The 24,136-nt window shown below is 40.4% G+C and overlaps 1 protein-coding gene across 3 annotated transcripts in view; it reads right to left on the bottom strand.

The window, feature by feature from the left end:
- Positions 1-18,349, bottom strand: part of MTMR6 (myotubularin related protein 6) — a 39,760-nt gene extending 21,411 nt beyond the window's left edge. Inside the window, exons 1-2 of one of the 3 annotated variants that reach the window (XM_010334347.3) lie at positions 18,189-18,349; positions 6,840-6,956 (exon numbers count right to left, since the gene is read on the bottom strand). In XM_010334347.3, the coding sequence (XP_010332649.3) occupies positions 6,840-6,956; positions 18,189-18,212 (141 nt within the window). In that variant the 5' untranslated portion in view covers positions 18,213-18,349. Of the gene's footprint in view, positions 1-6,839; positions 6,957-17,950; positions 18,039-18,188 lie in introns of those variants that run through there. The other 2 variants (XM_003919742.4, XM_074387920.1) reach the window with 2 other exon arrangements.
- Positions 18,350-24,136: the final 5,787 nt, after the last annotated feature.

Below are 24,136 nucleotides of genomic sequence, written 5' to 3'. Positions count from 1 at the left end.
AGTGAACACTGAAAAGTAGACTAAAAAAAGAAAGGCAAGCTAGTCATTTCAAGTCCCTCCCCCGATCACTGACTATGTTCTGGTGACAACAGCCTTCTTTTGGCTCCTCAAATGCACCAAGCTCCTTTACACATGGTCAGATGCTCCCACTAACTGGGATACTATAGCTCCACCTCTTCATCTAAGAACTTCTAGACACATTTCTAGCCTTTGCTTAAAACTCGTAATATCACCAAAAGTGTAGCCTACCATGCCCCACAACCCTTCCCAAGTAAGTTAGGCCTCCTTCCCTTTCTTATTGCAGATCAACCTATACTTTTCCTTCACAGTGATGGCAGCAGCAGCCTGTCCAGAGTGGCTATTGTGAGGAAGCCAGCTGCAGCTGAGGAGGCACAGCCAGGGCTGGGCACTCCGCAGAGCCAACAAGACGTGGGACCAGGTGATTCCAGTGGAAGCCCCACACCAGTTGGCAGGGAAGGAGCTCACACTCCCAGGCACAGCTACAGCCGCCCAGCCATGGCTCTGGACCTGGGTATCCTTGCACTCTTGGGGGTCTGGGAAATCTCCTGCCCCTGCAGGTTCAGAAGTACCTGCCCCCACTCCCTAGCACCCCTTAACTCCTATCACCCATTCTGTGGTGGAGCAAAGTTGTGGACATGTCCCAATTGCCAAGCCCAGGAGCTGTCGTGATCTGGTTGGGTGTGCATGTGCTCAGGGTGGCATTGACACACCAGCCCCTGGCTGCCTTGGCCCCTCAAGAAACTGCTTCTGAGGCTGAAACTTTGGGTGCCAACAAGCAAAGGAGGGAGACCAAGGGGCTGGGGGTGGCATGGTATGGAGCTAAGGGCACCCCCCAGGACAGACAGCCTGGGTACCATGGTCAGCATGTTGATGGCAGCAGGAGGCAGGTTTCTAGGTGGGAAGGAGAGGGTCCTCAGTAAAACCCCACTTTGAAGCAAGGGATGGCCTGAAGCCTGGGGACTGGGCTGCCAGTTCCAGGTGGAGTCTGCCACCCAGAGAACTTCCTTGATGCCTTTTGGCCAACCAGATGGTACTTTTTCCAGGCCAGCCAATGGAGGTCCATGGACCAATATCACTTCCTCCATTCTGAGCCCATAAAATCCCCAGACTTTGCCACCCTGAAATTCATCAGGACTACCTGCCTGTGGGTAGAAGCTACCCACTTTGGGTCTCCTCTCTGCTGAAGAGCTGAGAGTTGTTCCATTGCTCAACAAAGCTCTTCTCTGCCTTGCTCATCTTCCAGTTGTCCACATAACCTCATTGTTCATGGATGTGGGACAAGAACTCAGGACTTGGCAAACAGCAAGAGCAAAAGGAGCTATAAGACTTCTCTGACCAGCTTGCCAGCTACAGGTGGGAGCTAAAGGGATTGTAACACTATAGCCCTCCTGCCCTCTGTTGGCACTGGGTGGCCATCCATGCAACAGGAAACAGCAGCAGGGCCAGGCCAGCCCAAGAGCCACTGGCCAGAGCAGGGTGGTGGAACCAAAAGAGCTGTAACTTAACAGGCTAAAACATGCCCCCCAGAAACATGCTCCCTGCTGCCCCATGTTGTGCGTGATGAGAAGGAGAGTAGAGCTGCAGTCCTTCTGGTAGCCCAGACCTTGGGGTTCTCCAAACCAGGGCTGTTACATGTTGTAACTCCCTCATTGGGGCTCTGCAGTTCCTGATATCTCTGAGCTCCAGGGTGCCACCATGTTCCCCTTGTCCAGACACTGGTGCCCATAGCGGAAGCTGCTTGCAGTACATCTGGTCCAGCCACAGCTTCACATGGAGCCAGCACTTGTGCCAACACCTGGAGCTGTCCACCCCACTGCAGCAGCCAGCATGCCTAGCTGTGCACAGTAACCAGACCCTGGGCTTGCTTGCTCACACACCCATCGCTGCTCCACACCTGGCAAGCCCTTGGAAGGCATGGGATCTGGGCTGGTAGCACAAGACAAGCATAGTCTGCCAGGCCAAGTGAGTGGAACAAATAGAGCAGGTACAAGCAAAACTCAACCAGAGGCATTGCTAGCCACAGAGGTTTCCAGCTGGCTAAGCAATACCCAAAAAATCCTGTGACAACAGCATTCACTACATGAGTAATTTGTCATGTGGTGAATGTCTGTTTCTCCAGCTAGATAGTGGGCACTTCATAAGAAGCAAGTCTAGCGCTCAGTTGATCAACATTACATCTCCAGCACCTAACACAACACCTGGAACATTATAATTGCCCTCCTCAAATCAAAAAGCTTACAAATATTATCTATCATACAATGCAACTTTAATTTTTAAAATGTGAATCCCCAAGCCAGAAATATGGATGCCATCTCTGATACCTCCTTTATTACAATAAGAGTTTACTAAATGAATGAGTAAAAAGTCCTACTATAAACTCAATACTGGATGGTATTTTGAACATATGTTTATCATTCTCACCTACTACCAATAATATTTTGTTTGCTAATAAAAATGTCTACTTTTTCTTAATACCACTTATATTAAAGTATTTATAGAAAACTTTTCTGGAGAACAAAAGATCATAGGCTCCAAATCATGGCAAGAGACCCATTAATCCCAAATTAATCTAAAAATTCAACATAAATTTCAGTTTTAAAATTCCAAACTGCTTTGGTTTTTTTGTAGTAGAATGAGGGATGATTACATAATATACATATATAATTATAATAGCACATTTTAATATTAATTATACATATTAAATTTATAGTTCACCCGCAAGATTAAATGTATATAATCAAGAAAAGCTTGAAAGAGAATAATGAGAGAAGCAGTTGTCAATGGAAATTAAAACTACATCAAAAACAAATAATTAACATACACACACACACAGCCCATACTTATGTTGAAGATTTAGCACCACTGTCACTTACACTGATGGGCCTGTGATAAGTTATTCAAAATGATCTAATAATCATATTTAAACAGAGAATAAGGAACAAAAAGCTAACTGTAATATTATAAGTTGAGAACCCCTTATCCAAAATGTTTGAGACTAGAAGTATTTCAAATATTGGATTTTTAAAGATTTTGCTATATCTGTGTTTTACTTATCAATTGACATCCCTAATCAAAAAATCTGCAATCTGAAATACTCCATTTCCTTTGACTATCATGTCAGTGCTCAATTGGATTGGGGATACTCAACCTGTATATCACTGTTCTCATTCTAATTATAAAGACCCACAAGTGGCTGGGTGCAGTGGCTCGCACCTGTAATCACAGCACTTTGGGAGGCTGAGGCAGGCGGATCACCTGAGGTCAGGAGTTTGAGACTACCCAGACCAACAGGGTGGTCCTCATCTCCAATAAAATTACAAAATTAGCCAGGCATAGTGGTGCATGCCTGTAATCTCAGCTACTTGGGAGACTGAGGCAGGAGAATTGCTTGAACCCAGGAGGCAGAGGTTGCAGTGAGCCAAGATCGCACCATTGCACTCTAGCCTGGGCAACAAGAGCAAAATTTCGTCTCAAAAAAAAAAAAAAAGACCCAAAAGTATTTGCAGGAAGAAAATGATGAAGAAAACTGATTCTACCACTAACTAGTTATGTCATCTTGAAAACTTAACTGTAAAATGAGAAAAATGATAAAAGTTTGGTAAGGCCCCTTCTGGATCTAAAATGTTCTTATCTACGGCTCTAGTATACTAAACAAACGGCTCTAGTATACTAAACAAACTTCATTTAGGGGAAACACAAGGGAATGTACTCATATGAAAGCATTTAAAAGACAACAGGAGAGTGGAGAATGACACAGATATCTTTTTGCTGTCCTTCAAACTAAATTCCTAGCAGCTTAAGGAATAGCTATATGGGAAGCCTTAATTCATATCTCTAGGAGATGGATAATAGAGAAAATATTGAAGCAGGTGGACAAAGGAGGGGTAGACGAAGTGGAGGATAATATGACTAATTATTTCAGAAGGTACTGCTAGGTAAAATTCCTGGCAATTCTTGGGCAAACACTGGATGGAGAAGGGATCTAGCACCTCTAGGGAATACAACTTCTCCAAGACCAGTATCTCAAGTGAATTTCCTTAATGGTGATACACAATCACATATCAACTGGTTAGCCTTCTTGGGGAAATCAGAAGAGTACAATCAAAGAGAGAAAGAGAAGAGCACAGTATGCGCAGTACAAGGGTGTGTCAGAGAGCAACATGACTCTCTGGACTGGGAGGCATAACTGACCTCTAATCTTGATTCTACTGCTTAGAAAAATAGTATGAGCAGCTATGATTTACTCTCACTACTATTTTTAGGCACAGATGCTTTTCATACTTTCTGTCATCTAAGATTCACAAAAACCCTACATGATGACTGATACTATATACCCATTTTATATGGGTGCAAAGCTCGAAACTCACATACTTTTTGGCAGACACTGTTGGTCTGCCATTCCTCCCCACCTTTCTTACTTGCAACACCCCTTTCCCTCAAGAGATCAAAAATACTAGGATCTGCATTCTCTGCCTCCTTTTCAGGTAGGAGTAGCCAACTGTCTGGATTTTCAAACAATCAGATGTTAGGGAAAGTTGGCTGGGGGCCTTCTGAGAGAGCTTCTCTTCCCTGATAAAAGGAGACGGGGGCTACTGAGGAAAATCCACCCACCTCTCCTGCTTTGCAAGATCTGGCACCATATTCAGTCAGGTATTCATTTACTTACAGCCAAAAGCACCCTAACACAGTCACCTAAGCAGTAAACAGCAGAGCTGACATTTGAACCCAAAACTACCTGATAACACAGCTTACATGAGCTCCTTTTACTATTCTACACTGAACGAATTGCCACTTCCCTGAGCTTCAGCTTCTTCATCTGTAAAGTGGAGGTTCACTGCCATAGCTAGTGGCACAGAAACATGTCGAAGTCTTTTTCTCTCGGGCACACAGATGTAAGCCCCATATTCTAACCCCCGTTCCTACTTCTTTTTCTGCCTAGCACTTATCACTGTATTTTACTTATTTACCTATTTATTGATGATATTACCCGTATCTCTCAGCACTAGAATGTGGGTTCCATGAGGGCAGAATTTTTCTGTTATTATTGGCTATTATTTCCAAAATACCTAGAATCGTGATATGAAACACACTGTAGATGCTCAATAAATGTGTGCTAAATGAATGAATGAATGAATTCTAAAACAGAAAAGGAAGAACAAAATAGCCATTGTAATTCTGAAGAACAACTTGGAAGAATATACTCTACTTGTTATCAAAACTTATTTAAAAGCTATAGTCAATAAAACAGTGTGACTCAGCATAGTCAATACACCAAAAGAATAGAAAACTCAAAAGCAGAGCCTCACATACATGGAAGACACATTTATGACAGAGCTTGTAATTAAGCTGAATGGAATGAAACACTCAATAAATGGTGCCAGTTGTCTATGTGAAAAAATAAAACTGAATCCCTATTCACATCACACACCAAAATATTTCCCAGATGTATTAACAACTTACAAGATAAAACTTAAGCTTTTAGAAGAAAATATACAAGAATCTTTATGACTTTGAGATAGGAGATAATTTCTTAAGTCACAACAGAGCACAAACCATAAAAGAAAAAAATGAAAAATTTGTAGCATTAAAAATATAAGCTTTAACTTAAAGACATATATACTCAGAAACACAGAACATAAGCCACATACTAGGAAAAGCTATCTATGACGCACACATCTGACAAAGCATTATAACCTAGAACTCTTTTCTTGAATAATACTTTTTTTTTTAGATTCAGGGGGTACACATGCAGGTTTGTAATATGAATACATTGCATGATGCTGAGGTTTGAGCTTCCATTGAACCCATTACCCAGAGAGTGAACACAGTACCCACCCATGTTGCTGTAAAGGCCATGATTTTGTTCTTTTTCATGGCTGCATAGTATTCTGTGGTACATATGCACCACATTTTCTTTCCCCAATCCAGTGCTGATTCTGTATCTTTGCTATTGTGAATAGTGCTGCAATAAACATGCAAATCTTTTTGGTTGGATGATTTATTTTCCTTTGAGTACATATCTAGTAACAGGATTTCTGGGTTGAATAGTATTTCTATTTGTAGCCCAGAACTCTTATAAAATCAATAAAAAACAAACAACCCAATAAAAAAAGGAAAGGAAACTTTTTTTTTTTAACCTGAAAAGGATAAATTCTTTGTAATCAGCTCATTAACATTACAATTGCACTAATCTACTAGATAGGCAAAAATTGTAAGTTAACAATATTGTTGAGAATGTAGAACATCGTGTAATACACTACTGAGAATGAACTGAACCATTTTGAAGAGGTGACATACTCAGCAATGTTATATAATAGGTCTTATTCAAGACCCATTAATTTTATTCCCAGGCATATATTCCAGAGAAATTCTGGCAAATATATATAGAGAAACATATACACATATCTCATATAACTACACAAAATGTTGGTTATATATAGACATATTATAACATTTATACTAGCAAAAAAATAAATAACCTAATTGCAATTTGTATAAAAACACTGTGGAATATACCAAAGAATCCATTTGATCTGTTAACATGTACATATTTTTTATATTTTTAAAAATTAAAAGGAACAACAGGCATTTTATAATTACAAAGAGAAGAGTGTGGTATTTTACTGAATTCCATATTACACATTCTATAACTGATTTATTAGAAGGGAGGGCAGGACTGATCTGGAGACCAAAAAATATTCTGGTTGAGATAAGTAACCAATGATTAAAAATTGTGTTATACGCATTCAAAATAAAATACAACAAACCAAGTCCATTATCATCATTATGATAAACAGTACTGCTGCCATCCTCCTTACCCAGGTTTCTTTTTGATGAGAGTCTATAAATAATAGATGTGTAGCCGTAAGATAGAGTGTTCCTGTTAATGACTTGTTGCTAGTACTGAATCGGTCAAGTAATTTTACTTGTTCAACCTAAAAGAAAAAAGATATTATTTCTCATTTCAAAAGTAGTATAAATTATTTTTCTGTTAGCCAAGGAATTATACACACCATTCTCAACTTTTTCTTCCTTCTGTCTAAAATCATAGCGCTTATTTAATACTTAGTGTTAAATTCCATATATCTTTTTGGGGAATGTATAAGCCACAAACAACATAGAGATTATTTATAGTTGCAAATGTAACCAATAGAGAACCATATTGTAAAAAAACAGTAACACTTATATTCAGAGGAGCAAGAAAAAGTAGGGTGCAGTACAAATAAGCAAAAACATTTTTCACACCCAAGAGTCAACATTTTTATCTAAAGTTGGAAAATTAAAAAATAAATATATTACTATCTAGAGTTTTATAGTAAACTACCAGAAAACTAAATGAGGAAACAGTTAAATGGTTGCCAACTCCAACTTAGTCTATATTTCCCTCACTATCCCACAACAGGGCAATGATTGTTTTTCGTCCAGCGCTGGGCTTTTATTTACACTGTACTCTGTTCCTAAAACGGTCTCTTCTGCTTAGCTAAGTGGTAAGCATTCTTCAAAACTCACTAACATCCTGCCTCCTGACATGAATCCTTCTTAGAAAATTAGTTCATTACTTATGTGTTAGCCCTGTATTCCTCTAGCTCTGAATTCTCTGGCATAAATTATGTCCTATGCTACTTTGGCCTCCTCTAGTGCCTGAGCTGATCAGGTACATAGTATGTCTTTATGAATACTAGTACACACACACACACACACACACACACACACACACACACATACACACGCTACTTTGGCCTCCTCTAGTGCCTGAGCTGATCGGGTACATAGTATGTCTTTATAAATACCAGTACACACACACACACACACACACACACACACACACACACATACACACACACATGCTACTTTGGCCTCCTCTAGTGCCTGAGCTGATCAGGTACATAGTATGTCTTTATGAATACTAGTACACACACACACACGCGCGCACACACACACACACACACACACACACACACACGATGTTGCCACAGGAGTGCAGAGTGGGACTAGGGCTGACCAGGAATGTGCAGGAGACTACTGCTGAAAACAAAACTGATTTCCCCTCCCACCCCTCACAAATATGTTTCTAATTCTGTATTTTGGATGTGAGTTAATGTTATTCTTCATCCTCATCAAGTCACCCACACCGGAAATCTGTGAATCATCCTATGATTTTTTCTCAGCCCCCAATATTCAATCACCAATTCCGACCATTTGTATCACCTAAATATTTTTAAATCTGCCCTTTTCACCACTATTAAAGTAATTCCTACATTATAATGAAAGCCTCTGTTCATGTCTATGTTTTTTCCACTAAAGACTATAACACAGCCCAGGGTAAAGACTGTCTTTCATTTATGCATGAATATCTCCTATTGGCTAGCAGAGTGACTGACAGAATGAATGTCTCTTGAACTAAGATGAACTGCCACAGAAAAATTATTTCCCCCAGATGAAAATCAGAAAGTGTGCCCAATTTACCAGTGATCCCTTTTGTTGAAATCATTCAATTTATTAAATAAGATTCTTCTTTATCCCATTATACTTTCCCCCTCTCTCTGCTATCTTCTCCCAACACAGTGGGTGAACAGTAGGTATTCATTCAGTAATTCTTGAATAAATCAGTAACAACTAAAAACAAATAGACAAACTGCTAGTAGGACACATAGGTATAGTTCAGTTTTTTTGCTTTGGGTTTTTTTTTTTTTTTTCTGTGAGTAGTACCTGTTTGAACTTTCAATCCTCTATCACTCAACTAGAATAAAATCACTCCTCTAGAATTGTGTAATTCTTTCTGGTTGGGTCTCTTGTCGAGATGGGAAATTTATGAAAATGCTCTTTCCAACACTCTAAGCCTATTTCCTGATTCCCCCTAGTTTTACATGCAAAATAATCTGAAATTATCTTTGTTAGATCTTTCATTTTGGTCAGCTATACATGATTCAAATCCTAGCTATTCATGTGTCTCACCTTTAAAACTTTGCAAAAGTACAAATTCAAAGTCTCATCCCAACTTCACTCAGTCATCTGAGGAAATGAAGATCAAGAATCTGTATTTTTCACAAATTCACCTGCTCATTCTTAAGCAGCTGATATTCCTTCTAACTTTAACTCCAAATTAATTTTTCTGACTCATAACACACGAGGCTAGCTTCCTTCTCTACCTTTGGCTCTTTTCCCAAATATTTACAGCCTCAGCGTATCTAGCTCTCCCACTATTTAAAGGAGCTTATTACAAATTTGATCCTTTAAAATACACAATTACTACTGGGTGCCATGGCTCACACCTGGAATCCCAGCACTTCGGGAGGCAGAGGTGGGCAATCACTTGAGCCCAAGAGTTTGAGACCAGCCTAGCCAACATGGCAAAACCTCTTCTTTACTAAAAATATAAAAATTAGTTGGACATGGTGGTGCACACCTGTAATCCCAGCTACTCGGGGGACTGAGGCATGAGAATCACTTGAACCCTGGAGGCAAAGGCTGCAGTGAACAGAGGCTGAGTCACTGCACTCCAGCCTGGGTGACAGAGTGAGACTCTGTCATAAAATAAAATAAAATAAAATAAAATAAAATAAAATAAAATGCACAATTGCATTACATGCACGTATACACACAAACATACATATATCTTTGGAGAACATGCAGATAAATACAAACTATCAGGAAAAAGTTTACTTTTTAACTCAACAAAAATGTACTGGCTATCAACTAAAGGCTGATCTATCTGGATCTCATTTCTTTATCTCTCAAATAAGGATAATAATCTCTTTTCAGAGGGCTACTGAAAGGCTGGATAATAAATGTCAGGCAATGATATGGTTTGGCTCTGTGTCCCCATCCAAATTTCACCTTGGATTGTAATCCCCATGAGTGGTGGGAGAGACCTGATGGGAGGTGATTGAATATTGGGGGTGGTTCCCCCATGCTGTTCTCTCATAACAGTGAGTGAGTTCTCACGAGATCTGATGGTTTTCAAGTGGAGCAATTTCCCCTTTTGTTTTCTCTCTCTCTCTCTCTCTCTCTCTCTCTCTCTCTCTCCTGCTACCATGAGAAGATAACCTTGCTTCTCTTTTGCCTTCTACCAAGTGTTAAGTTTCCTGAGGCCTCCCTAGCCATGTGGAACTGTGAATCAATTAAACCTCTTTCCTTTATAAATTACCCAGTCTTGGGTTGTTCTTTATAACAGTATGAAAATGGACTAATACAGATACTCTATCTTTATTTGCCTAATAAATATAAGCAATAAAGTGTTCAAGTAAATATTTGCAAAATCTACTGTAGTTAGTAATCTGGTGAAGTAGGTAGAGCCCTGACAGTCTTCTATGTCAAGCTACTGTCCAGTTAAGTTCAAATAAACAAAAAAGAAGGATGCATTTGGAGTTTAAAAAGTAAATTATATATTCTAGGTGTTTTATGGTTGGAAAAAACCAATGCAAATGATGAAAGCAAAGATTAACAAAATGTTTTTCACTAACAGGGATTCAGAGAAAATAAAAAATTCTCAACAGAGGAGATATAACATTTATGTCTCAGTAGCAGAGGCATAACATTTTATCTGATAAAAAAACACATATGTTAAGGTACAGAATCTGTGCTGTAGATTAACAAAGATACAGGGGTTTTAAAGTACAGTAGCCTATTAGCAAATATGGCTTATAAGATCATTCCAGTGTCAATGTGGAGAAAATGCTGGGTTGATTAAGGGCAACCAGGTAAGAAGCTAATGAAGCCATCTAGGTGACTAGTTGATATTGGGGCCTGGAGTAAGCTGTGACAGAGAGGAAGTATATCTTGAGATAAGAACAAAACTGATAAAGGAAGCAAGAGAGGAGGAAAAACAGAGGTTTCTTAAGGGTTTTAAGCTTGTCACATTGGTTGCTATTCCCTAAGATAAAGTAATACAGAGAAGAAAAAGTCCAAAAGAAAAAAATGTCCTTAATATAATAAACTGAGGACTACCTTAGCATATGCCAACTTACATTCAAATCCATATAATGGAAAATCATTACATACAACTGCTTCAATAGGACAATTTCTATATGAATTGACAGATAGTGAAATTAATCTGAAATTATTCCAAAACATTTATTTAGTATTGACCCTAAAGTTCTCAATAAGAGAATTTCTGAGAAAAAACACTGATTATTTTGCTGTTTTTGGCAAATCCCACCCTTCACCCCTAATGAGGAGAAATCAAATCTTTTTCTTTGCTAAAATCACTGGCATACAAATTTCAAACCACAAACTTCGTCAACTTCTAAAAACCAACTGCTACTTTATATTTCCCCCTTTCACCAAGGAACTAAAAGTATTTTACAGATGTTGCTACAGATTTTCCCCAGTCTTTTCTTGGAAATGTGTTAAGTCAGATGTTCAGGAAGCAACTATAACTCTTTCAGGTCACTACCACTGAGGTACTACAGAAACAATGTTAGGATCCTTTAATTATAGGTAACATCACAACCAAAAAGTAAATGGAAAAAAGGCTTTGGGAAAAGAAAGAACAAACGAAGAAAGAAAATGGGGCAAGGAGAAAGGAACTGGAAGATGTCACTTTGGGGAGGAATGGTATATGCCAACACACATTACTTTAAGGACTATTTAGTTGAATTGTTGCCAACTATGGGCCTATAATAAAAGCTACCCTAATCGTGTATGCAGAAAGTTCAAATTTCAGCCAATTATGAAGTTAGAATTAGAAAACACAGAGACCCCCCCCTCCACATACACACAGAATTACATTCAGGAAATGCTGGAGCCAGCTATAGTGGCTCACGCCTGTAATCCCAACACTTTGGGAGGCCAAGGGAGGAGGATTGCTTGGGACAAGGAGTCTGAGAACCAGACTGGGCAACATAGTGACACCCTCATCTCCACAGGGAAAAAAAAATTGTTTTTTAACTAGCTGAAAATGGTGGCATGCACCTGTAGACCCAGCTACTTGGGAGGTGGAGGCAGGAGGACTGCTTGAGCCAGGAAGTAGAGCTATGATCATACCACTGCACTCCAGCCTAGGCGACAGAGGGAGGTCCTATTGGAAAGGAAAGGAGAAAGACAGGAGAAAGGACAAAGAAGAAAGGAGAAAGGAAAGGGGGAAAAGAGGAAAGGGAAAGGAAAGGAAAAGTTGGAAATGAAAAACACAGGAAGTTTTTGTTTTGAAAAACACACAAACAGAATCACTTTCAGAAAATTCAGACACCTCTTTATCCCCAAGGAAAAAGTGGCTTCTGGGACAGGAAGGGACCAATGGCCTTTTTCAATCAGACTTCTGTGACCAACAGTTGTACTTATTCTACAACTATGTACGACAACAAGAGATTTCTAAAACAACAGATGCTGTGGCTAGTGAAGTAGAAAATGCACCATCACTGCTCCTCTGGTTTGTCACGCTCCTTCCCTATAGCCAGGCACTCATCTGGGACTCCCAGAATCATTTCACACTGACATCCTGCCAAGAATTCTCTTTCAAAATGAACAAGCACATCAAGTTGCCATTCATAAAGTGGAAGGCAGAGATTATGTATTTTGTTCATGTATCTTAATTTCTAGAACAGTGTCTGGCTGCATAAATTATCAAACGAAGTAGTCATGGACCTCAAGAGGTGAGAGTAACCTCAGATTGTAAATCCAGTGGGCACTTTTCTGTCTTATCTTACTTTGCTTATTCTATCAATGGTTTCCTATTTCACTCAAAAAAAAAAAAAAAAAAAAAAAAAAAAAAAAAGCAAAGATTCTACAGTGGCCTTCAAAACTATAGTAACTTGCCCCTGTCCCCCAACTTTAATCTTCTACTGTGCTCTCCTTCACTCACCCTGCTCTAGCTGTCTTGCTTGTTCTTAGCAACCAGGCATGCCCTCAGAGGGTTTCTGCCCCTTTTGTTCCCTTTGTTGGGACTCTCATCCCCTTCCCCCATGTGGGGATGGCTTACTCCCTTACCAGTTTCAGGTCTGTACTCAAGAGTCACCTTCTTAGTAAGAGCTTCCCTAACCACTCGATTTATAGCAGTCTTCCCTTAAATCCCCTCCTCAACCCTCATATTCTCCAGAGCCCTGGCTTGCTTTATTTTTATCCAAAGCATTTACCACCATCGAACATACTATACATTGAACTTAATTTTGTTTATTGTTATCTCTTCTCCAACTAGAAAATAAGTTATAAGGGCAGGAGTTTTTATCTGAACCTAGAACAGTGCCTGGCCCAAGGAGGAGGAAGCAGCCAGAGGACGGAGCAGAGGAAGGAAATTAGAACAGGGAAGACTGTGTCCTTCCCATCTGTGCTTCACCTCTTCCAAATAAATATGGCTTCCCTTATGACAGAGTGTTGCTTTGTCGCCCAGGCTGGAGAGCAGTGGTGCAATCTCGGCTCACTGCAACCTCCATCTCCCTGGTTCAAGTGATTCTCGTGCCTCAGCCACCCAAGTAGCTGGGATTACAGGTGCCTGCCACCATGCCCAGCTAATTTTTTTTCTGGTAAGACAGGATTTCACCATGTTGGCCAGGGTTGTCTCAAACTCCTGACCTCAAGTGATCTACCTTACTTGACCTCATAAAATGCTAGGATTACAGGTGTGAGCCACCATGCCCAGCCTGCTTGCCCCTTTTTAAGTGTTTAGACTCTGCTCTACAGTCTTAACATATTCTCCTTGCATAAACTCATCCACAATAGAAATGTCAACGATTTACCTAAACACAAACAACTCCCTCACAAGTCTACTCTTGAGGCTAGACCTTTTCCCCCACACTAGATCCTCAGAATCAGCTAGCCACTAGAAAAAAATCTGACCACATAAGCTTCTCCTATTTATTCTCCCCTCTCTATTCTTACTCACACTGCCCCAACTGAATAATCAAATCTCCTGATTAAATCATTATTCTGTGAGGCAAGAGAATGTGGTTAAGAAAACGGGCTTGCTATCAGGAAGACCTAAATTCAAATTCCCAGCTCCACCTCTTCCTTGGTAGAGCTAACTGTGTGAACCAGGACAGTTATTTTATTTATTGTCTCAGGGTTTCAGTTTCCTCACCTGTAAAATGGGATAGTATTAGTGAAAATCAAAATAGCACTTTACTTAGAAAAAAACATTCAGGTACCCCTCAAAACCTAGTGGCTCTTATTTAAAAGATAATTTAAGTAATACCCAGTTTCTCCTTATTCTTGAACCATTCTTATTTTTATATCTCCTTCCTTCTTTCAGAGAGAAGATATATTTGTATAAAACATGATGATGTCACATTCTAGTGACAAAACGAGGGAGCAAGCTAAAGAACAAGTTAGGCATAACTTTTGGAATAACTCAATTTGGACCTTAGTAGGATCAGATTTTTATGGGACATTCCATTCAATTACAAACTCTAGGAATCAGTCTTTCATTTATAGCTTTAAAAAAGTTCTTCCATTCCATTCAGTAAAGTTCCATTCACAGATAGCACAATATCATTCAACATCAATATACAATGTCAGCCAAAGTACTGGAGCCTGGCAGAGAAAGAAGAAAGACTGCATAAAGAACTGTCTCTGCATATTTCTCATTGTTTCTTGGCAGGACTATGTCATTATGGCAAAATTAGAGCTCAAAGTGATAGGCAGCAGTTACATGACTCATAAGTATAGCTTGGAAATGCTCTTTTGGAAATCCAGATTCAGGGACTTGACTTTGATGCTATACAGTTAGTAAACCAAATGTGACCAAAACAGAAGGATATATATGTACATTAGTATTCAACTACAATACTTAATCTGATAAATCTCTGGTTAGCAAGCAATAATAATCCTAAATATGATTTAGAAACAATGCCACATAAATAATACTTACTTATGACAAGAGGTTTGGGGAAAAAAGCTCTTAGAATTATCAGCATTTATTTCTGAATTAACATTAATGCACATTTAACAATAAGATTAAAATTAAGAGGCTCTGGAAAAACCATACATAGTCTTTGGAGTTAAACAAACCTTGGTTTAAATCCTAATTCTACCTTTCATGAGCTAATTGAGCAGGTTACTTAAATTTTCTAAGCCTATTTCCTCCTCACCTATAAATGGAGATAATAATACCCAATTGACAGGGTTATTTAAGAGATCAGTGATGATACTGTATCAATTAACATATTTATGCAACTGTACATGCTATAAAGTGATTACATTATATAATTGGCTATACTGACATACATTTGCTCAATAAATGGAAATTATTACTTACCAAATACAACTGGCTGAACAACATAAAACAAATCACTAAATAGTCAGGAAGGCCACTCTATAGTCAATCTTGATCACAATGACTAAGCTACACAGAAGTCAAAACAGCTAATAAATCTGAAACAATCCATTTTTGGTTCTTAAATACTTACACTTATTTTTGCAGCAAACTACCTAAATCCAGGTGAAGGCGATGCATAATGGAAACAAAAGTTGGCTATGTTCAAATCAATCTTTTAAGAATAAGTTATTTTCCCAATACACTAATAATTTAAGAAAATGTTACAGTCCACACAACAATGAACAGAATGTACCCTAAGGTCCACCTCTATCTTGCTGTTGTATAACCAGAGTCAATACAGTGTCTGGCATATACTAGGTACCTAGCAAATATTTAATTGTGGTCTATACACACCCACTTAATATCACTCCAGAGTAGTGATCCAATGCAAAAAACAACCCAAAGTAGTAAAGGACCACATTTGAAAATTAGTTTTAATAGAAAATTCATAAGAAATCTCTTAGTCTCTAAAAAGGCCTTACTCAACCACCAGCAAGGGACCACTGTGTCAAGTTAAGCCAAAATCACAACATTATTTGAAGAAAAGTTCATTAATTGGTAGTTAAAGAGGAATATAAGGGCAAGGTGTGGTGGCTCACACCAGTGATCCCAACACGTTATGAGCAGGTGGATCACCAGATCAGAAGTTTGAAACCAGACTGACCAATATGGTGCAACTCCGTCTGTACTAAAAATACAAAAATTAGCCGGGCATGGTGGTACGTGCCTGTAATGCCTCCTACTCTGGAGGCTGAGGCAGGAGAATCACTTGAACCTGGGAGGCAGAGGTTGCAGTGAGCCAAGATCGGGCCACTGTACTCCAGCCTACACAACAGAGGGAGACTCTGTCTCAGAGGGGGAAAAAAAAGGGAGTATCAGACAAAATGAAAGTCACCAGTGACAACCTTCAAAGAGCTAGTAAGAGGGGCTCCAACTCTATAAATAAAAACAAAGATATATTCATAATAAATTGAAGGAGGAAATATTTAAAATAACCAAGGAATCCTAAGTATTTTCCAAGTCTGTTCACTCTTATCATCTGCCCAAGAATAGGGTTTGTTCTAGTTTATCAGATTTCAGTTTACTTTTCCTTCCCTCCACCCCCGCACGATGTCACCCACGCTGGAGTGTAATGGTGCAATCTTGGCTCATTGCTACCTCCACTGCCTGGGCTCAAGCCATCCTTCCATCTCAGCCTCCCAAGTAGCTGGGACTACCACGGAATCCGGCTTTTTATTTATTTATTTATTTTTTTTCCTGAGACTGAGTCTAGCTCTACCTCCCAGGCTGGAGTGCAGTAGCACAATCTCAGCTCACTGCAACCTCCCCGTCCCAGGTTCAAGCAATTCTCCTGCCTCAATCTCCTGAGTAGCTGGGATTACAGGTACCTGCCACTGTGCCTGGCTAATTTTTGTATTTTTAGTAAAGACAAGGGTTTCGTCAGGTTGGCCAGGGTGGTCTCCAACTCCTGACCTCAAGTGATTCACCTACCTTGGCCTCCCAAAGTGCTGGGATTACAGACATGAGCCACCGTTCCCAGCCTTTTACTGGTTTTCGATTGTGTGCTAAGCACCATAGAAAGTACATGAAAAATACACAGAGGAGGTTCAAACCGGTGCAGAAGGAAGTCACATGCACATAACTACTATATAATACACATCTAGAACCGATACAAGAACCTAATCCAACATCTACTCTAGCTTCTTTTCCATATTCTACTAGCTGGTTACAGACTTAAGGACCGTTCTATTTTCAAAATTTAAGTATCAACAACTTGAATTCTCAAGTTATTTTATCTTCTCTTAAAAAAATGTTTTTAAGTAGTTTTCAGTATCTTCAATTTTATTAGACATGGTATGCACAATGTTAAAGTCAAGCTCTAATATAAATTCATATTCACCTTTAAAAGGTTTGTGATACATTTAAAAAACTTTTAAAAACACAAATTCTTCTTGAAACAATGAAGACAACGAACATCTGGTGGTTCCCTAAATGAGCCGTAACTTTAAGATGGGCAGCAACTAACAGGACTTCAGCTCTGGCAAAACGTGCAGAGGCTGCCTTGCACTGGGCTTGCAGTTGTCTCAAAACATTATTCAATTTGTCTCGTCTCGATTAATGTTTTTCTCCCCCCCAAAGTTAAAATTTAACTTAAAATGTCGTTGGACACGTAATTTGGTGATATTCTAACGTCATTTCCTTACGCTTTTTAATTTGTAACGAAATAAAAATATTTGTTCATTCTCAAAACAAAGGTCTTCCACATACAAAAATTAAACATGGAGTGTAATAAGGTCAATCGAATAAAGCTGCATTCGACCTTTTAAAATACGGAGTAACATTTTTCCCTCCTGCAGAACTCCTGTTCAACTGACTACTGACACTTGGGACTCTGCCCGAAGTTGGAAGCACAGACGCGGAAACACCGGATCTGAAACACTGGAGACCGAGACAGCAAAGGGAGGGGAGCGGAGTGCTGATCTCAGCTCCTCCGAAACTCGTAATGTCGAGTCTGTGACACGGAGAACAAAAAGCTGACACAGCATCATCATGTTCACACGAAGACCGGTTTTCCGGTCGATGAGGCGACGAAAGGCTGGAAGACCCCAAAGTTAAAGGAGGCCCAATTTTGTCGGAGAAAACGTAGAGCTAGCAGGGCGGCGACCGGTTTTCCGGACTTACCCCTACGCACTCCGAGATGCTGAAAGAGGGACCCCTGCTCCCGTAGGAGGCCCCTGCACCCAGCTTGGCCCACGCTGACCCTGCCCTCCGAGGCCAGGCCTGGCCAGACCCTCCCGCCACGGGCCAGGTCCCCGCCAGGCCGGCCGCCAGCCCCAGCCAGGACTGCCGAGTCTTCGCCGCCTCCCGCCGCCGCCGGCTCGGACCAGGGCCCCCGGAGACTTTTTGTCCCGCGCCCTACCTTGGTCGTCCGGATATGCTCCATCGCGAGGAGACGTCAGCCGGCAGGGGGTCTCACGGGCGTACCATGGGGCTAGAGAAACCGGGCGGTGACAACGACCGAGAGCAAGCGGGAACTCCCTTGGCCAGCCAGCGCCGCGGCGACCCCGGTAGCGTCAACCGCGCAGGCGCAACCAGCGAGCGGCGTCTCCTAGAAACACTTCCCCAAACCCCGCGGCCTCCCCGGGGGGAAAAACTGAGTGGGCGGGCAGAGCGTCCGCGGACCGAGAGCGGCTTGGTGGTTTGTCCCGGACCGCCGCGGATCCCACAGCGCCCCCTGCTGGAGGAGGCCGATACTGCTCGCCACCACTCCCGAGGCGGTCTTTGTCATCCCTCCTAGCAGAGGCGCAAGGCGGTCAGGTCAGGCTGACTGCAAGAGAATGAATCCCGAATAAAGGACTCTTACCAGGTGAAGACAAGACTGGAGGATGTTCTGAATTCCATCGCCATACCACTGGACAGCACCAAATTTAGTTTGAGCTCAGTCTACTCCTAAGAATGTATTCTAAGGAAATCATCAGATTTGGAATTATTATTCTAAGGAAATAAGCAAATAAGGAAACCAGCCTTATTTTAAACAATCAAATCCCTAATGCTACGGATTCCTTATGTAAATTATGATGATTAGCTAATCCTCAATCTGGCCTGGTGTCAGAGTCCCGCCTCCTAGCCCAATTTCATACGATGTCAGCACCAGCCTCCATTAAAACTCATCCTGTAGAGGGATATCACGTAATGAAAATGCCACTGTGGCATTACCGAGTGAAAAAAAAAAAAAAACAAAAAAACCTGGCTATAGAACAGTAAGTTCAATATAACCGTGCTCTGTAATTTTGATTTATGTAAAGAAAAAGCTTACATTTCTAGATGAGGGTTACAGGTAATTTTTGTGTTAGAATACGTCTAATGTGGTATTTCTCAGCCTGGAGTGAGTTTTCTCTCCAGGGGACATTTGGCAAGATCTGGAGATATTTTTGGTTGTCTCAACTGGTGCGGGGTGCGGGGGGGGGTGCTGGTGAGCGCGTGAGTTGTGGCGGTGGGGGCGCCGAGTGGTGTGGGGGTGAGTGGTGGCAGGGAAGGGGGTGGCGGCGGGGACAGCTGGTGGGCCAAACCCCTACTAGGCACCAGACCACCTCCCAACAACAAGGAATTATCCGGCCCCAAGATAACAACAGTGTAGAGGTTGAGAAATTCTGCTCTAGGCCAGGCGCGGTGGCTCACTCTGGGAGGCTGAGGTGGGCCTCAGGAGTTCGAGTCCAAGAAACCCTGCTCTACGTTTTGTAAGTATTCCGTACTAAGCAGGTTAAGGGTTGTAATCTTCACTTTCTTACTGTGATTGGTGTTAGAAAAGCCTAACGTCTAAATTTTCGTTTATAATTAAAAATTTTATAATTGAAAATTTTATTTAAATCAATTTCACTTATTGTTTCATTTTGTTCAAGTTCTCTTAGCTTGTTTTGTTTTGATGACTACTTATGTGTCCGATAGATAGCCAAAGCAATGGAGATGCTTATTAAACACAACAGCCTTTGTGGTGAAGTTGCTGACTCCTGTAAGGTAAATATGTAATAAGAGTAACATTAAACCACCTAGAAACCAACCTTAGTACAGTATCACATCCACTACCACCCCCCCAAAAAAACCCACAAATCCTGCTCAGAAAAAAAAAAAAAAAAAAAAAAAAAATATATATATATATATATATATATATATATATAGAAAAGTAGGCCAAGTATGGTGGCTCTTGCCTGCAATCCCAGCACTTTGGGAGGCCGAGGTGGGTGGATCACAAGGTCAGGAGTTCAAGACCACCCTGACCAACATGGTGAAACCCCATTGCTACTAAAAATACAAAAATTAACTGGGTATGATGGCACATACCTGTAATTCCAGCTGCTCAGATGGCTGAGGCTGGCAAATCACTTGAATCCGGGAGGCAGAGGTTGCAGTGAGCCAAGATCATGCCACTGCACTCCAGCCTGGGCAACAGAGTGAGACTTCGTCTCAAAAAAAGAAAAGAAAAGTAACGTGGGTCTTTACTGAGGATTGCTTTTTGAGAAAACAGAAAGAGGTGAATTATAGTGTATAACATACAGCAAGACTTGCTTAATAAAACCTATTTTTACATCATTTTCCTCCCAATTTGTATCTTCCTCCTTCCCTATTCTCCTACAGGCCATCCTCCCTCTTCTCGTCTCATTTCTTGTGTCCTCTCTTTACGAATTCTCACAGAGAGGCAATCATAATGATGTCAGGTCACCAGATGTACTCAGTGCTTTACGGGTATTCTGAGGAAAATGCTATTGCTTTCCTTATTTTAGAGATGAGACAAGTGAGACACAATGAAGTCAAGTGACTTGCCCAATGTCACATAGCAGATAAAGCCAAGATCCATGTTCTAAAGCCAGATAGGCTGACGCCAGAGTCTATATTCTTTTTTTTGAGACAGAGTTTCGCTCTTGTTACCCAGGCTGGAGTGCGATGGCACGATCTCGGCTCACCGCAACCTCCGCCTCCTGGGTTCAGGCAATTCTCCTGCCTCAGCCTCCTGAGTAGCTGGGATTACAGGCACGCACCACCATGCCCAGCTAACTTTTTGTATTTTTAGTAGAGACGGGGTTTCACCTTGTTGACCAGGATGGTCTTGATCTCTTGACCTCGTGATCCACCCGCCTCGGCCTCCCAAAGTGCTGGGATTACAGGCTTAAGCCACCACGCCCGGCCTAGAGTCTATATTCTTAACAACTGTTTTACATTGATTTGCTTTTCAAAATCCATATTAAAGTCCTATTTTTGGTCATATGATAGGCTAGAAAATTACCCAGCTTTTCAGGAAGAAAGTAAAATAACAGACAAAATATTAAATGATGCTTCTTTGACTCTTGAGTTGAATACGCTTGCACTAGATAGAATATTCCTTATGGTTAAATCTGACAGATAATCACTCAGTTTCATTACTTTTCCTTGAGACATCTCTTTAGAGGTCTCTAGATGCTTCCGGGAGCCTTTTCTCCTTTCGCTCCAGTTTGCACCTGCCTTCTCTCAGCCTACTGAACAGATGTTTTCCTGGGACTCTCCTCACCATGGGTCTGAGAAACGTGTTGCTTACTTATGCGGAATTTTTAGATCCTGGGGTTTATCCTTCTGGATTTACTTACTTGTGTTGTTTTATTTTGATGTAGTATATTCTGTATTAACTTCCTGAGAAAGGGAGAATGGAGCATAAATCCCTGACAGGAGGTTTGGCTGGATCTAGAATTCTATAATTAGGATTTTGAAAGCTCCCAGAGACGTATCCTAGCTTTCGGTGCAGTTACTCAGAAGCCCCGTGGCATTCCAATTTCCCTTTAGGTGTCGATTCTACTTTCTCAGGATGCTTTTCGGACCGCTTTATCTCCAATGGTCTGAAATTTCAACACAATAAATCTTAGCTTTCTTGTTTATTTTTCTGCCTTGTGTTTTGAGCTCTGTAATCCGAAAATACAAGATGTTTTTCATCTTCAATTCTGGGATGTTTTCTTATATTATTTCTGCAATAATTACTGTTTTGTTCTTTTTCCTTCTTCCTTTCTTCTTCCCTTTAAAATTGTTTTTTATTCTTCTCACCTGTTTTCTCTCCCTCATCTTTTCTTTCCTATTTCCCTCCTGTTCTCTTTTCTTTTTATTTTACTTTATTTTATTTTTTTTTTATTTTTTTGAGACAGGGTCTTACTGTGTCACTGAGGTTGGAATGTAGCTGACTACCTCCTCGATCTCCTGGGTTCAAGCAATCCTCCCACCTCAGCCTTCTGAGCAGTGGGACTACAGGCATGCACCACGAAGCCCGGCTAATTTTTTGTAGAGATGGGGTTTTTCCATGTTGCCAGATGGGTCTCAAACTCTTGGGCTCAAGTGATCTGCCTGCCTCAGTCTCCTAGACAATAACAGACAAAATACTAAACGTGATTTAATATTTTGTCTGTTATTTTACAGGCGTAATTCCAGCTCCTTTCTTTTTTTCAGTAAAAGTTCCTGGTCTGACTTCCTAATTTTACTATCCTTTCCCTCCTATTTTCTAAGTATTTGCCTTTCTAATCTACTCTCTGGGAAATTATTATAACTTAATACTCCATTGTTTCTACTATTTTTAACTGCTGCCATTATATATATGTATATGTGTGTCTACAATTATATGTATATGTGTATATGTATATAATTGCAGACACACATATGTACACATATATATGTACACACACATATATATATAATTGTAGACAAAGCTTGTGCTCAGATCTTGGATTTTTTTTTTCTTTTTTGTCTACTGAGCACAAGGTTTGCCTCCCAAAGTGCTGGGATTACAGGTATGAGCCACTGTGCCTGGCTTATATTTGTAATATCTAAGTGTTTTCACTTTAAATAGGCTCTATTTTATTTATTTTTGTTTATCTATTTTATTTATTTATTTATTTTATTTATTTTGTTCTCGCTATATTGCCCAGGTTGGAGTGCAGTGGGTATTCATGGGCATGACCATAGAGCACTATAACCTCAAACTCCTGGGCTCAAGCAATCCTCCTGCCTCAGCCTCCTGAGTAGCTGGGAATACAGATATGCTGCACCACAAGCTTCTCCAGGATCATCTTGCGTCTTTCCCACCCCAGCCCTAGAATCATCCATTTCTCTAAGGAGCCTTGCTTCCTTTTATTGGAAAATGATATTAGAATCCAAGATCTGTTGTGAAGCCAACATGACCTAACTGGAAAAAAAAAAAAAGGAAAAGAAAATCCAAGATCTGAGCACAAGATTTGTCTATAGAATGTTATTGTTTCTAAGTGAAGAGATCTTTTTGATTACATACATTTTCCTATTTTTCTTGTTTTTTAGTGGTTTATCAATTTGTTTTCTAGTGCCCTGCTCTGATAGATGTAAGATCTCACCTCTCCTAGATGAATAATAATTTTATTGATACATTTCTTTTAAATCTTTGCTTCCTGAAATCTGTTCCTTTTAGGTTCTCTTTACAATTGCTGTTTTGGTCTCTGACTTTGATGCCAAAAGCGATCCTCCAATACATGATCATTTTTAATGGTCCTTTCCAGCAATAAAATGCCAATTTAAAACATATTCTTTACAGTAAAACTTGCCTATTGGCAATTTCATTACTGAATAATGGGTGGGGACTTGGTACTTTTGTTAGGGATCCCCACATCATTATTTGAAGACCCTGTGCATGTGAAGGGCACAGGGAGCTCTGGGAAGAGATGTCCTGTTAGCAGCAGTAGCTGAGTAGAAGCCCCAGTTAGGTACTGTATATAGGATCCGGATGATCCAGGCCATACACTTCTCTGTTGCCAGCTCTCCCCTTGGTGATTACTGCAAGAAACAAAGAGACCCATTTCCCCTTAATACAAGGGGTGGGAAATGAAAAGACATTGGAAAGAGAAGAGGTTCATTCACTAATATTTGTTTTATTGTTAGTAATATTTATAAAGCACGTGATCCAGTTTCAGAGGATTTTGATATACACCTCATGTTCCGAAATCCCTACCCTTCCCTTAAAAAGGTTGACATCCAATAAAATTCATTAGATTAAGTATTTTCCACTGTCTGATCTCATCAATTATGCCAAGAGAACACTTAATACAGTTATGATTCAATTGAGTAGTCCACTTCAACTTACAAACTAATCTGAAGGAAGAAAACCAAGAAGAGATAATGGTTTTAGGGTGGGTTAGTCTGGTGAGTATCAAAATACCAGTGTAATCACTGACCACAAGAAAGCAGATGAAAATGAAGGTCAGAATGTTCTCGTCCTGTAAAGTTTTGGGGGAGGTCACATTACAATTGAAAAGATTGCTTAGTTACTATGAATTCAGAGCAGGGGAAACTAGCTGGATGCTATGAGAGGCTGTTGCCATTCAGCCAAGATCC

This window comes from Saimiri boliviensis, chromosome 16, assembly GCF_048565385.1.
Source record: "Saimiri boliviensis isolate mSaiBol1 chromosome 16, mSaiBol1.pri, whole genome shotgun sequence".
Classification (NCBI taxonomy): Eukaryota; Metazoa; Chordata; class Mammalia; order Primates; family Cebidae; genus Saimiri; species Saimiri boliviensis.
Note: the sequence above shows the minus strand (reverse complement) of the source record. Positions and strands in the feature narration are given on the sequence as shown.